The 14,810-nt window shown below is 37.1% G+C and overlaps 1 protein-coding gene across 2 annotated transcripts in view; it reads right to left on the bottom strand.

The window, feature by feature from the left end:
- LOC149194709 (hexokinase-1-like) overlaps positions 1–13,499 on the bottom strand; it is a 258,104-nt gene extending 244,605 nt beyond the window's left edge. Inside the window, exon 1 of one of the 2 annotated variants that reach the window (XM_089405146.1) lies at positions 12,440–13,499. In XM_089405146.1, the coding sequence (XP_089261272.1) occupies positions 12,440–12,711 (272 nt within the window). In that variant the 5' untranslated portion in view covers positions 12,712–13,499. The remainder of the gene's footprint in view (positions 1–12,439) is intronic. The other variant, XM_089405145.1, reaches the window with a different exon arrangement.
- Positions 13,500–14,810: the final 1,311 nt, after the last annotated feature.

The raw sequence follows: 14,810 nt of genomic DNA, 5'->3' as shown, positions 1-14,810 counted from the left end.
AACTTTCAGTCACTTGTACTTCTCCTGAAGTTGATGCTACCTTATACCGTCAACTTGTAGGAAAACTTTTGTATCTAACCCATACTCGTCCTGACCTTTCCTTTGCTGTTGGCCTTGTTGCTCGGTTTATGCAAAACCCACGTGAAAGTCATTGGAAAGCAGCTAAAAGAATACTTCGTTATGTTCGAGGTACAATTCAGTTTGGGATTCATTATAGTGCCGAAGCATCTCCTCTATTGGTTGGTTTCACTGATTCCGATTGGGCTGGTGACCTTGATGATCGGAAGTCTACTGCAGATTATGTGTTCACTCTTGGTTCAGGACCTATTACATGGGCTTGCAAGAAACAAGGTGCCATTTCTCTTTCTTCAGCAGAAGCAGAGTATCGTGGTGCCCTAGAAGCTAGTAAGGAAGCCTTGTGGCTTCGTCAGATCCTGTCAGAGTTTGGCTTTCAGCAGCAGCATCCGACTACACTTTGGTGTGATAATCAAAGTGCCATTCAACTATGCAAAGATCCAGTCCAACATCAACGCAGCAAACACATTGAACTGCACATGCACTTCATCGGAAAGCTCATTCATGACCATGTTCTTGAAGTGCAATATTGTTCAACAGATGATCAAGTTGCAGACATCTTTATAAAGGCTCTCACAGAGGCGAAGTTCACTAAACTTCGATTTATGGTTGGAGTTCAGGAAGTTGTCACTAAGGGGGGATAGGCTCTAGTGCCTCCTTCCTTCTCCTATTGTGTCATATTTGTAAATCCTTCAATCCTATCCCAAGTTGTTCTTAAGGGGGGATTTTAGGATATTCCGACACATAGGAAATAGTTAAGTACAACTTGGTCTAGTATAGAGTTAGGTAAAGTGTGTTTCTTTACTATGTACATTTTGTAACTTACAATCCGACGGTCACGATATGTAGTGATCCGACAGTTCATTCTCTCCTCGGTATTACCGACACTTGATCTGTGGCTTAACACCCGATTGGTCCATGATCTCTATTTAAAGAGCATGGAGGGTCATTTGTAGGTTAACCGTTCATGAGAGAAGCTTATGTAAATTTTCATTCTTTTATTAATAAATTGCCTGAAGTGGCCACGTTGGCTCAGGCCGTGGATTGTTTCCCTCTTTGAGGGTTTTAACCACGTAAAAAGTACTGGTGTATTGATCTGCGATCTATTTGTGAGCGGTGTCCTTTAGTGTTCTGTCTGAGGAACTTACCCTATAAATTCCTACAGGGGGAAACCCAGTCAATAGTTCTTCCTTCAATAGTTTTTCGAGATAATCCAAGGCTTTAGACCCAGACAAAGATTCCCTCCACACCAAGTTGGTCCTCAATCCTTCTTGTAGATGACAACACTTCACAAGCAACTTCGATCTAGCAGCATCAGCAGTAGCTTCGACCCAGCAGCGATAGCAACAGCTGTTGAAGGAAAGGTAACTAGGATCGGTTTTCATTATGATCTGTAATGATAATTTTATGAAGGAAAATTGTTATTCCTTGCATCATGGGTTTCATGAGCAAGATGTGCTTACCATAGGTCAAAGACTTCTTCTTGATGTCTTTCAGATTTTTTCATAAATATTATGCAAGTCAAAACGCTCCAAGATAAGGGTCACTATCTTCGTGCAAATTCACTCTACAAACCACAGTCTAAGTCACCTGACACGGGGATTTGGGATTCGACGGATACGGGGATTCGAGTGTCGGATACGAACACGTTGACCCCCTGGAACAAGACACGTTTGAATACGTTATATATATATATATAAATTAAAAATTAAATATTTCTTCACAAATTCTCATCATGATACAAATTCATTGATTCAAACATAGATCTTCATCTCGATGTAAGTTTTACAAAGTAACATTATGCATACAAAATTACAAATACAATTGTGACATAAATGATAAATTATAAATTTATAATACATATTCAATTCATCAATGATTCTATAGGAGAAAGACAAGACAGTAAGATAAAGATATTGTAGTTTTCTCATTAAGTCATCAAAATCAAAATGTGTTACTGTTTACATAGGTAGTGCAATGCCAATGGCAAACAGAAATACCAAATGCAAAACAACTACAACTACAAGTCTACAAGTATACAAGCCTCAAGGCAGTAGGTAGCTCATGACTCATGAGTCATCAATCCTCATAGTCATCATCAAAATCAGCACCGTTGTCCTCATCATCATGGTCACCACTGCTCTCCTCTGCTGCATTCTCCTCCTCTGTATCCAAAGTCATCTCTGCATCTGCTGGTGTGGAGGATGACCCCTCTACGATATCACCATCATCAAATCTGACAAGATCTAACACTTACCTGTTGCTTGAATCTCCTTGAAAATGCTCCCACACCCTTTGCTCCTTACTCCCAAACACCCACAACAAACTAAACAAGTGAATGTGCAAATAGAATGGGGAAATACGCCTTTATAACATCGCGTGGGTTCTTGATTTCTGGATTCTTGTACGAAAATAGGGACACGTTTTGGATTCGAAGTGTCCTGATCGGGACACGTTCTGGATTCGAAGTGTCCCGATTTTCGGACACGAATCCGCCCGAATCGTGTCCGATTCACCGGATTAAGGACACGTAGGGCCTGGGGGATGAATCCGGTTTCATAGACCATAGTACGTCTCCTTGATATGTCGGCTCTGTTTGGAAATCTCTCTTGTCGGCTTAAAAGGATTATCGTTGACCCATATATATACATGGGCAACGCAGAGTCACCAAAAGGTAAGTCTTCAAATCACAGGCGAATACATAGGACAGGATATGGGTCTTAGCATATATATATTTGAAGAACAAAAGCGTATCACAAAGGAAGGTAACTCGGTATCTATCTTAGAGGTCCCGAAGAATATCTCGGAACCTCGATATATATCTCAGAAGTCTCGATAAGTCTCGAAGAAGATTTCAGAAGTCTCGGTGGGATTCGAATATCATCTCAGAACCTCGGTATCAATTTCAAAAGTCTTGACACCTCTCTTAAAAGAAGTCTCAGCACATATCTCAGGGTCTCGATATATATATACGTGAAGGTGGACAAGCTTTCTGAAAGCCTATAAGAACATCTCAGTCATACGAAGATTCATTAGCTGAGACACCCTTCATTAAAGTGCTCTCTGTAATGTATATACTCTACAGGACTTTGCATTGGTATACATAAGTAACGAAGCAGTGGCACATCTTATCCCTGGTGTAATCAACGAAGGACTGTGACAAGATGAAGAGAAAGCATCGAAGATAATGACAAGATAGTGAAAGGCATAAGGAGAAGAAGAACAGTGGTGACAGTGAATCAAGCAGTGCAGAAGATAGTGACAAATATCTTGGAGGTAACTTTGCATCTATCTTGTTAAGAGTTCTGGTATTCAACATCTAAATATCTATAAGAAGAGATTCAAGGGTTTTACTCTCAAGAGGAGAGGTTTTGCCCTGGCTTGGAGCCAACATCGTGTGTACGTGTTCTATTGTTGATCTTCTACTTTGATAATTGTTTCAAAAGAAGAATACACTAACTTAACTAAAGTTAAATTGAAGAATACAATACAAACTGTTTTCAATATGGTTGAGAAGAATCATTAAACTATGAATTTCCCAAGATTCTTCAACAGCAGCAGCTTCGACCAAACTTGGAGAACATCGATCTCCCTTTATACACCTCGGAATGGAGTGAGATTTGTCCCAAAATTTCGATTTTGAGCCCTTCTATCTTCCTCCAAAAACTCGCACTTCTTTCTTTCTAGCACCTTTTCCAGCCCTTAAAACAATTTCGCACTTTTCCAGGTTCCAACTTCAAAGATCGAACTATGAGAGAGAGAATGAGATGCTTCAAATGAATTCGATCTCCTTGTATTTATAACCCTTTTGTGAGGTCGAATTACTTGTCTTGAGGCCGACATGATCCTCTTTAGGCCGACTTGGTGTGGAGGAGACTAAATTCATTTTTTACTCAAAAATAATTCTTTTGACATGATCTAAAAGCCCAAGAAGGGTCTCTTTAAATGTACAATGACTCTAATGACTAAGAATAAATCCTAGAAGTCCTCGATGGGGACTTTGACCTAAAACAAGGTGACCCATGCATGAAACCCACGCTTTAATAAGTCATAACAATAATAATAAAAATATTCTCTTCATTCTTTTGATAAGTACATCTCAAATACATTTATGAAGACCGAACCTAGTTACAAATTTCAACACCCCCCCCCCGCCCCGGTGCTCTGCCCCTTTGGTTGTTTTCCCCTCCCTTCAAACAGAGCAGACACAGGAAAATTCTTTCCAAATTTTTATCAGGAATATGGGTGGAAAGTCTATTGTCCGTTGGTCAAAAAGTTCTGCCTTCGTCTCCTCTCTTAAAAAATCTATTAAAGGAAAATGGAGCATTCCAAAAAGGTTTCAATGTTTACAATACAATGGGAAGGTCCTCCATGATTCCTACCTACTCCAAGATTACAGTATCCAAAGAAACTCATCTAGAACCATGAACTCAAGGCTATGTGGGGGTACACCAGTTATCAAGACACCAAATGGAACCCCAATTACCTTCAAGGAAGCAATCCAAGGTAGGACTTCTTCCCCAATATAACATGTTGAAAAATGTAACTAGGTGGGGTATTCATAATTATCATTGTACTTGTATCAATATGTATTTCATGTAAAAAACAAAAAGAAGAAAAAAAAAATTATTATTATTATTATTTTCTAGTCAAAGCATGTTCTTCATGCTTCTAGGATTTATTAAGTCAATAGGAAAATTTGTCATGATCAAAGTCCCATTTGGACTATTTGTAAGAAAAGAAAAAAAATATTTTGAGTCAAAAGAGTCAATTTTGTCACCACACTACCAAGTCAGCCCTCCAGATGGACAAGTCAGCCAACCCAAAAGTTGTGTCTCTTCATATGGTCGTGCAACTACATATTGGCAATTGTGCTCCATATTTTGGCAACCAATTCGATTTCTATGCAATCAAGAAGAAGAAAATCAGCGAAGTAAAAGGAAAAAGAGAGCAAAGTCTAAGGAGAAAGAAAGTCTCGTTTTCTGCCCTAAATTGTCCACACGCGCGAGTATTCTCTACAATTTTTCAGAGTTGTTATAGGGTTGAAATTTCCGCAGCCAAATTTTTACGGAATGACAAAAATTCAAAGATTCGACAAGCGTTGACTTTGATGACTTTGATTTGGTGGAAGAGACTTGGAGGAGGGCTAACTTGGGTTCTTTGTGATTGCCTTGGTCTTGGTCTGGGGTCTTGGATATCTCACTTTGATATGATTTTATAAGAAGAGGATTTGTTTGGGTTTTCCCTCTTGTTGGGTTTTGCCCTGGCTTGGAACCTACATCTTTGTGTTCTTACTTCTTTGTCTCTTGTGATCTTTATGTTTTGAATATTTTGGTAATTACTTGATGAAGAGAAAATAATTAACGTAATAAAAGCCAACAACATTCACAAGTAATTATCAAGTAAGAGGAATCAACCCTAATTTACAAGCACTTCGATTTCTCAACGGAACAGAGTCATAACATTTCAAGCCCTTATATGGTAGACCAAATGGAACAAGCCCCAGTCATGGTGGTCAACAACCCAGAGGTTTCTTCCCTCTTCTCTGCCTAATAATCAAAGGCAATTATTTGCAGATTCAATGGTTTTTGGCCAAAACCTAAAGCATATTCCAATGGGTTTTCACTTCATTGATGACCAATTGTGATATATATTTATGCTCCAAAGGATTCTTCATAGTCCAGTTTGACACACAGAAGGACCTTGATTTTGTTCTACACGAGAGGCCATGGTTTTGAGGAAATTATGGGTTATTTATCACCCCATGGTTCCCTGAGTTTGATGCCACTACTATGGTGGTCTCAACCATGCCAATTTGGGTGAAGCTTCCTGACCTTCCCCTTCCCTTCTAGCACCACAAAGTTCTTGAAGATATTGGGAATGATCTGGGCAAATGCAATAAAATGGACATAGAAAGAACAGAGAAAGGCCTCTTCACCTTTGTTAGAATATGTGTGGAAATTGACCTTAGCAAAAGACTTCCAGATCACATAACATTAAAGCACAATAACTTACAGTGGTATCAAGTTTTAGACTATGAGAACACGGCATTCCGATGTCATGAATGTTTTCAAACAGGACACTTGCAGAACACATGTCCACAGGCCAAGAAGAACCCAAAAAAGAAAAAAAGGCAACCAAATCGGGCAAAAGGATGGCAGTTTTTCGAGCCTCCCCCATCTGAAGATGAAGAAGACAACAAAAAAAGACACCCAGTCCAACTAGATGAGGATATTAAGGCACATCTTGGAATACATCTGGAAGGTGACACCATGGTGCAGATAGGATCGGTCATTCAGTCTCAGCAGGGTTCTGTCCCTAAAGGTTTGCAGATATCGGATGGGCTAGGGGACACAAAAAGACCCCATGTTTCTGAGAGCTCAGATTCCGACAAAGAAGCCCCCACATTTGGAAATAGGTAGAGAATTGGAACTGATTCCATTTGATCCAGCATTGGAGAGTTGGCAAAAGGTGCAAAAAAAGAAGGGTAAAAAGTACAGCTGAATTATATGCTTGTGCTTTTTTCTCTGTATATATATGGTTTCTGGTCTTTTGTTTTCACAGCAAGATTTTGATATATGCTCTGTGGTTCTAAGCTTTTAAAAGGACCTAGATCAGCTCGCTGTGTGCTAAATTCTTGACAGTTTTACGACTTTATATGCATACACACTGTGTGTCTACAAAATGTAATTTTTATTTTTATTAATAAAAATTACAGTTTTTTTCCTATGGAGAAAAAAACAAAAACTTTAATTAACATAGAAAAATAATTAACTTTAAATAAAGTGAATTACAAAATAGAAAATGCCTTTTCGGACCACTTCCACATGTCTGACACTAGACCTGTGCGGAAGTTCCTGTTCGATGCTACAAACATCAACGCTATAGATATTTACTGCAATGTAATCGCATTTCATATGGATATGAGAATGTATGTTTCAAAATACATGTGCCATTAGAATCAAACTAACTTATAACACAAAATGGCCTATAACATTCAAACATCCAAATTACATCTAAGTAAAGTTCATAAGATCTAACTAGTATATTTACTGCAATGAAATTGCATTTCATATGGATATAAGCATGTATGTTTCAAAATACATGTGTCATTAGAATCAAACTAACTTATAACACAAAATGGCCTATAACATTCAAACATCTTAATTACATCTCACTGGATTTCATAAGAACTAACTAATACTTGGTATATAGCAGTGTTGCAAACATCACAATATTATCGTGATTTTCTGATTTTTCATGGCAATGATAATATTACATGAAAATATCGTAATATTTTCATCCCCGAATATATCGCAGTATTCTCATCCCGAAAATATCACGATATTTTCATCCCCAAATATATCTTGATATTCTCATCCCAAAAATATTGTGATATTCTCTTAGATATCACAATATTCTCACAAGACAATCAAAAATATCACCCACCTGTGATATTTTTGTATTTTTTAATTTTTTATTTTTTTAACTTTTTAAAATTTTTCCATATTTTATGATATTTTCCCGATGTTGCCAATATTTTTTTCCTAACATTTGGCACTATTTTAGCTGACACAATGTTTGCAACACTAGAATGTAGTGCAAGAAACTTTTGGATATTCATATTCCGACTAGCACATCTTGATGTTTCTTAGCACTAGAGAAGTCTAATATTTGGTGTTTTGGTTTCTCCCAATACTGTTTCAGTTTAATTCCTAGTTATTTTAAAGACAAACTTCAGCATTCAAGAAAATCCATGTTACAAACAGGTGGATCTCCTAATATAGAGGGACATTTTAGAAAGCAACTTCTGATTAGATTAGTAACTACTAAGTCACTAACATCAATATAAATAAGAAAAGTCACTTGGAGTGCCTAAATTCAAAATTTTGCCACAATATGGAATCAAGGCACTTAACTATGTGGGCTCAAAATCTTCATAGAGGAGGTCAAATTTTGCGTTCTTTAGAAAGCGGGACAACATCTTCTCTGATTCTCTGACCACTAAGGGGGACAGTTGGAATCTTACTCTAATTTTATTCTTCCTGCACTGTTTATTCTTAGAAGCTTGATTAATTTCTTCACCCTACTGTGTCTGACTATGACACTTCGCAACTGAAATGAAAGGCTTTGAGGGAAGAGGCTGAGAGAAATACAAAGTCCACTCCTGATATAGATTTGCAAAAGCTTTGAGAAGCTTAAAGGCTTCAAGTGAGGAAATTGAAAGCTCTCTTAAGAAAGAAGGACGACATCTTCTCTGATTCTCTGACCACTACGGGGGAGAGTTGGAATCTTACTCTAATTTTATTTTTCCTGCACTGCTTATTCTTAGAAGCTTGATTAATTTCTTCACCCTACTGTGTCTGCCAATGAAACTTTGCAACTGAAATTAAAGGCTTTGAGGGAAGTAGCTGAGATAAATACAGAGTCCACTCCTGATATAGATTTGCAAAAGCTTTGAGAAGCTTAAAGGCTTCAAGGGAGGAGACTGAGAAATATACATAGTCCTCTCTTCATGTACATCTGCAACAGCTTTGAGAACAGCTAAACTTTCTCTTGTGGTATGTAATATTAATTAAATGAGATAAAAGTTCATCACCACTGAAGATTACTGTTTGCAGATTAGCACAGTGTGGGTTCTAATTGCTTATTCCATGATCAAAAATCAATAGACGTGTTGCTCTTTCCATCCCCAAAAGAGGCCCAAGTCATAATTGAACTTTTACAAGAAAGGAAAATAGCTGTGGTATGAAAACTGTGCTTCTATCTTCTTATCACAGTTCCTAATTATGTAAAATTTCAAATACATCATTCTCTGAAAATTGGATGTGAAGGTGTTTCGTGTCTTCTGAAAACTGTGCTTCTATCTTCTTATCACAGTTCCTAATTATGTAAAATTTCAAATACATCATTCTCTGAAAATTGGATGTGAAGGTGTTTCGTGTCTTCTATCTTTGCATCATGAAAAGCTAAGTTGCAGGAAACGTAGGGTAGGAGGCCGTTTCCGTACGGAAACGGAAATGAAACCCTGAAACGCGTGTGGTACGGCCATGAAACATGTTTCCAGCCGTACTGACACGTTTCACGATGCGGAAACGTGGCCAGTATGGCCGGAAACGCATTTCACGGTCGTACAACGCACGTTTCAGCTTGTAACTTGTGTTTTTTTTTAATTTGTTTTCTAATTTATTATTAGGTTTTTCTAATGCCTTCTAGTTGCTTCTAGATGCCTGTCTAAAGTTATAAAAGTGAACTTTTGCCCTAGTGTTGATATGCAGTTCATCAGGAAGTTTGAGGCATATGCAGTTCATGGTAATGTTAAATTCATGGTAAGTAAAAGTGATAATCTCCTTTATTTTTCATTTTCATCCTTCTACTTAAATTTTTAACATTACCATGAAATGACTCAGGATGTTTGAGAGTGGTTTCGCGCTCATTGGATTTCATATGGAGAAAGTCGAATTTTAGATCTCACTCAAAATCCAGCAGACTTATCTGTTTTTCAGGATTTCTAGATTGGGGGGATTGCAATGTTTCCATTGGATTTTATCATGTACTAGGATATGGAACTTGTATTTAATCAAGAGAACCAAGCCCTCTATGTAGGGGAGACTCCCAATAATCAAGAGCATGTAGGGTACTAGGGTATGAAACTTGTATTTAATCAAGAGCACTAAGGTCATTCAACTATGTAGGAGGAGACTCCCAATCAAGCACAAGACAAGAAATTAGAAATTTCTCGTGGCTGATTTTGGATATTTCTATTTTCATTATGTGATCATTCATGAGTAAATGTGATGTAAATTTAGAGACTTATAGTTTATGCGTTGACAATTGACAATTTTATCACAATGTAATAAATTAGAATGTATCAAATATGCTTTATGATTGCACATATTTCTTAAATGTCCTAATATATATATATATATATATATTCGCATTTCCCCGTTTCCACAATTTGGGGAGGTCGCGCTTCGTATCGTTTCCCGTTTCGGAAACTCGTACCCGTTTCCCCGTTTCGTGCAACCTTGATGAAAAGAGTGTTTCATAGGAAAATTTAGGGAAAGGCTCCCGCCTCAAAATGGCTGTGGACTGTTGGATATAAAATAAAAACATATCGGTATCACTTGAAAGGTCAACTAGCACAAACCCATGACAATTGGCGAATGATATCCTCCAAGCGTACTAAAAGCTTGTCTTTCCATACCAACACTCAATTCTTGTAAAGTCTATGGCAGTTGAAAATTGAAATGATAGACTTTGATTTTTTCTTTTAAGCAAAGAGAGTCCAGATGCATAGCCCTTGTTTCATTAGTATAGGATACTCTCAAGTAGAACAAAAACTGAATGAACCTTCCAGCGGTGAATATATCCTCTCGTATGGAGATTTTGGAGTTGAAATCGTTTAGAAATCCTTATCATAGCACTATGTCATTAGCTGGAGAACTAAAAAACTGTAGTGGAAAACAGATGTTGAGGAAACTATTTGCCTTGAGACGGATTATAATCCTCATATATCTATGCCTTAAGGCGGTTTATAAATATGTCACAGGTGAAAATGACTAGAGGCACACACAAGCAGACTAATGGGCCTACCTTTAGACTTCTCTTCAGTACATACAGAGGCAAATTAATGGTATTTTACCATCACCCCTTCTTCAGTTGGGTGGAGATCATTTGGAGAGTGCCTTAAGATATTGGAATTTGGAACCACTATGAGCAAAACTGTAAAGGGCATGAACTGTAGCAATTGAAAAATCATAAGCAGCCAGTGCAGATATCCCAAGCCACAGCAAGAACATGGGTTGTGGAGAGTGTCAATCCACATCCAAACTAAAGTGTTGCCCATCATCATGAGGGCACATAACTCAGTGGTCCACAGACCTGGGGCAGGTCCTGTGTTTGATTTTGATTTCTAGACTGTACAGTGTTTTCACATGGGTGCCTCATAAGAACAGAGTTAGTTTGAATCCTGAACTTAGCGAGCTCAAAATCAAATTCATAAACTATATAATGGTCAAGATCAAAGCCTAGAGATTTTAGCTACTGAAATCATTAAATCCTCCTAGCAAAGCTGGCTCCTTCAAGTAGTAATTGAGCAAACAAAATCTGGCAATCTAGTGTACCAACCCACTTGGCCAAAATGTATTAGGGCCTTCAAAACTGAGAATCCATCCTACACATACAGGCTCTGAAGAAGAAGACAAATGTCAATATACACGAATTGCCAGTAACTTCTCCATAAGATAATAAGACAAATAAGATAATTCATTTATATCCAATGCAAAGGATATAGAGGATGTACTCAAACAGAAGGTTTTCGTGTTGCCTATTGGTCTTCTCAAGTCCAATTCATGCCAATACCTTGGGCAATAAATAGCCTAAACCAGGTCGGTTAATATTCATGCCAAGCGGAGGAAATTTTATGGTCATAGAAGCAATTCCAAGACACCACAACATAGGCATATCATACTGTTGTTTCGAACACACCCCACATAATAGATCGCACAAATGAGGAGAGCAAGGCCAAGCAAACAAGCATATTGGCCCCACAACTAATCAACAATTATATTAGGTTAGTAACAGACACTGCTCCCCTCCCTAGTTGCTGCCTCTATTAGCATAAGGATCATGGTATGTTGGTGGAACTTACAACCAATTGTGATAGTGGGATAACACAAGAGGATCCCAGTGGGATGGAGCTTTATCAACACAGATCCATCAACACTTTGCGTTTGTGTGTATGTAACCATGCATTGAATTTAGATAGTGCAGTTGCTGCATTAAATGCGGATGCCATCACAAACCCATCAAAATCCAGGTTTGATATGCATCTTGAGGTTGTGAAGCTTGAGATTTGCAATCTAGTCTCCTGACATTTGTGTTTATGTAACCGTGCATTGAATTTAGACAGTACAGTGGCTGCAATGAGAGTGGATACTATCACAGACACATCAAAAATCCAGGTTTGATATGCATCTTGAGGTTGTGAAGCCAAAGGATTTGTTCTAGTGTCACGGATCCCCTCTAGTTCATGAAATATTCTGATGATGTATTGTCCATTCAATGTTGCACACTAAAACCACTAAATAGACTTGAGCTTCAATAAACATTGGATTCAAACACGATCTTAAGGTTGTGAAGCCAAAGAATTTGTTCTAGTGTCACGGATCCCCCTCTAGTTCATGAAATATTCTGATGATCTATTGTCCTTTCAATGTTGCACAATAAAACCACTAAATAGACTTGAGCTTCAATAAACATTGGATTCAAACACGATCTTAATAATCATTATGCACTTGAAATGAATCTGATACTTGTAATCTGTGTTTGTGGGAGTAGGAAAGAGGGAAAATATAAATACCCAGTGGGCAAATTCTCCACGTAGCTTAACAGCATCTGCAGCCTACTCCCCTTCTCCGAAACAAGTCCCGCGAACATCTCGGCTTCCATGGCGTCCACGACATCCCTGAGAAGCGTCAAAGGAGTAGCACAGCTCTGCTTAAACTCCTCCAGAACCGCCAGAGCACGCCTAAATTTAATTTTACTCACAATCCGCTGCCTAACAACGAAACCCGCCGCAGCACACGCAGCAACAGATAATACTAAGATTGCTCGCGCGGTAGCTTTGCCCATTTTCTCTCACACAATAATCAATAACTTTTCACCGAAATTTTATTGAGAAAATTACGGGTAGCAAACTACCTGAAAATACCTTATGTGAATAAACATATATTCGAAATAATTCTGATTGAAGGGCTCAGAAGAGGCCTTTGGAAGCTCGAGTACTTCCAATAAAATCAAATTAACAGAAGATCTGAGGCGAGACGGGGATGGAGAAGAGAATCAGAATATGCTCTACCACGTGTATAAAAGGGGAAAACGATATTCTGTATGATCGCCAGCAAACAAGTGGCCATGAAATATCGTCGGATCCAGGCTCTGTGATTGAGGTATCAGATGTTACATACGGGCACGCCTCGCGAAGCTAAAAAGATTGCGACAGTTCATTTTACGGGAGACAGGGTACAATAGAAAAGTTCTTAGGACGTGTCAATTATTAGAGGGAGAAGAGGAATTTTTTTTTCTCGCAGATTCTCCGGCGTGGAAGACTGGGTAGTCTCGTGGTTGTTCTGAGTGCAGAATAATGCAGTGTGTAACAGTGGGGGATTTTAGCACTTTGGGGGATGAAGATTCTGTAGCTACATTTGGATGTGGAGCTACATCTAACCGTGATCTCAGATATAACCAGGGTGGACTCTGATTTGACGGTAATGCTATCCGGTTAAAACAAAATAGCCTGTGTCGGATCTGGTCTCGTATTCGGATAAATTATTATTTTTCAAATGCTTTTCGTTTTTTTTGGGGAACTTCACGATTCGCTCATGGCCTGTGTTTTGGTATTTTTCCAATTGGGTTTTCTGAAAAATCCAATGGATTTGGTCATATTTTCCCGTAAATAAAAATTGGGTTTGAAGATTTTAATGTGATGCATTAAGTCGGTGGCTTCGGAGATTTTCAACGCAATATTGGTGTGTAAAGAGGTTTGTTTTTTTTGTTTTTTTTTAAGATATATTCATTTTCACGTGTTTAAATTATATATATAATTAAATAATTATAATCATTTTTATAGTTTAAATTATATATATATAATAATTATAATCAAAGATTTATTTTAATTTTTTAATTTAGTAGGTAAATATTTTTTCAAGTTTTATATTTTTAAAAAAGTTTGCATATTGAGAAATTTAACCTTTGTGAATTGATAGATTGGAGTTAAGATGGATCTACGCTGGTATTAAATCAAAATCCCTGTTTGAAATGCCACATGTAGAGCAAGTGAGTACAATGAAAACTTTCTAAATAATTATACATGTAACCTCAGTGAGATCTTTATTCTCAATATCTATTAATTGTTTTATTATTCTAAAGGCCACAAGGTCTTTGGAGATGTAGATTCTCCAAAAAGCATGTAGATACAAACAAAATTTACAGTGCATTGCACACCCATTGTTAAATCTAGTTACCATGGAAGGAATACTCCATCTAAGTTTATACCTTTACTGGCAAGATCATCTCCAAGAGAGTTGTTCATTTTCAAGACATGAAAAAAGTTAATAGTAGAGAAGTCCTTATTCTATTAATAATACTTTGCAACTTGTGATCCTTAGGCAAAGATTCATGAACAAGGTGATGGATAACTAATTGTTGATTCATGAACAAAGTGATAGATAACTAGCTGTGAATTTTCCAACACCACTAAACCTTTTATGTTTGTTTCTTTGGCTAAAAAAAACCTTTGCAATGATCCATGTACTTCTGAGGCATTATTTACATAATTACCCAACCCCCAATTTTACTCCACTTGTTTAAGGGACTCCTAATTTTTAATGAAATGTTATCATCATTACTCATATATATATTTTGAATAATTTAAAAGGAAAAGAAGGTTTTTTTTGTTAAATTTAAATTTACATTCTATTTTATAATATATTAAAATTTTCATATAACATTTAAATTTATTTATTTATTTAATTTGGAAAAAAAAATGATTTTTTAGTTAGATGGAAGTTTTTAGTAATAATTTGGAATTTTAATTTTAATTTTTAATCTCTTTAAATTCATAAATTAAGTTTACTAAATTTATGATTGCAGAATGTTTTATTTGTTAGTTGTAAGGAAAATAATATTATATAATTAATCTTGTAATATATTAATTTGTGATGGAATTTTAT

The sequence above is a fragment of the Pinus tabuliformis genome, chromosome 2_2 (genome assembly GCF_031772625.1).
Source record: "Pinus tabuliformis cultivar Carrire ecotype Pingquan chromosome 2_2, CPIR1, whole genome shotgun sequence".
Classification (NCBI taxonomy): Eukaryota; Viridiplantae; Streptophyta; class Pinopsida; order Pinales; family Pinaceae; genus Pinus; species Pinus tabuliformis.
This window is presented reverse-complemented; position numbering and strand designations above follow the sequence as displayed.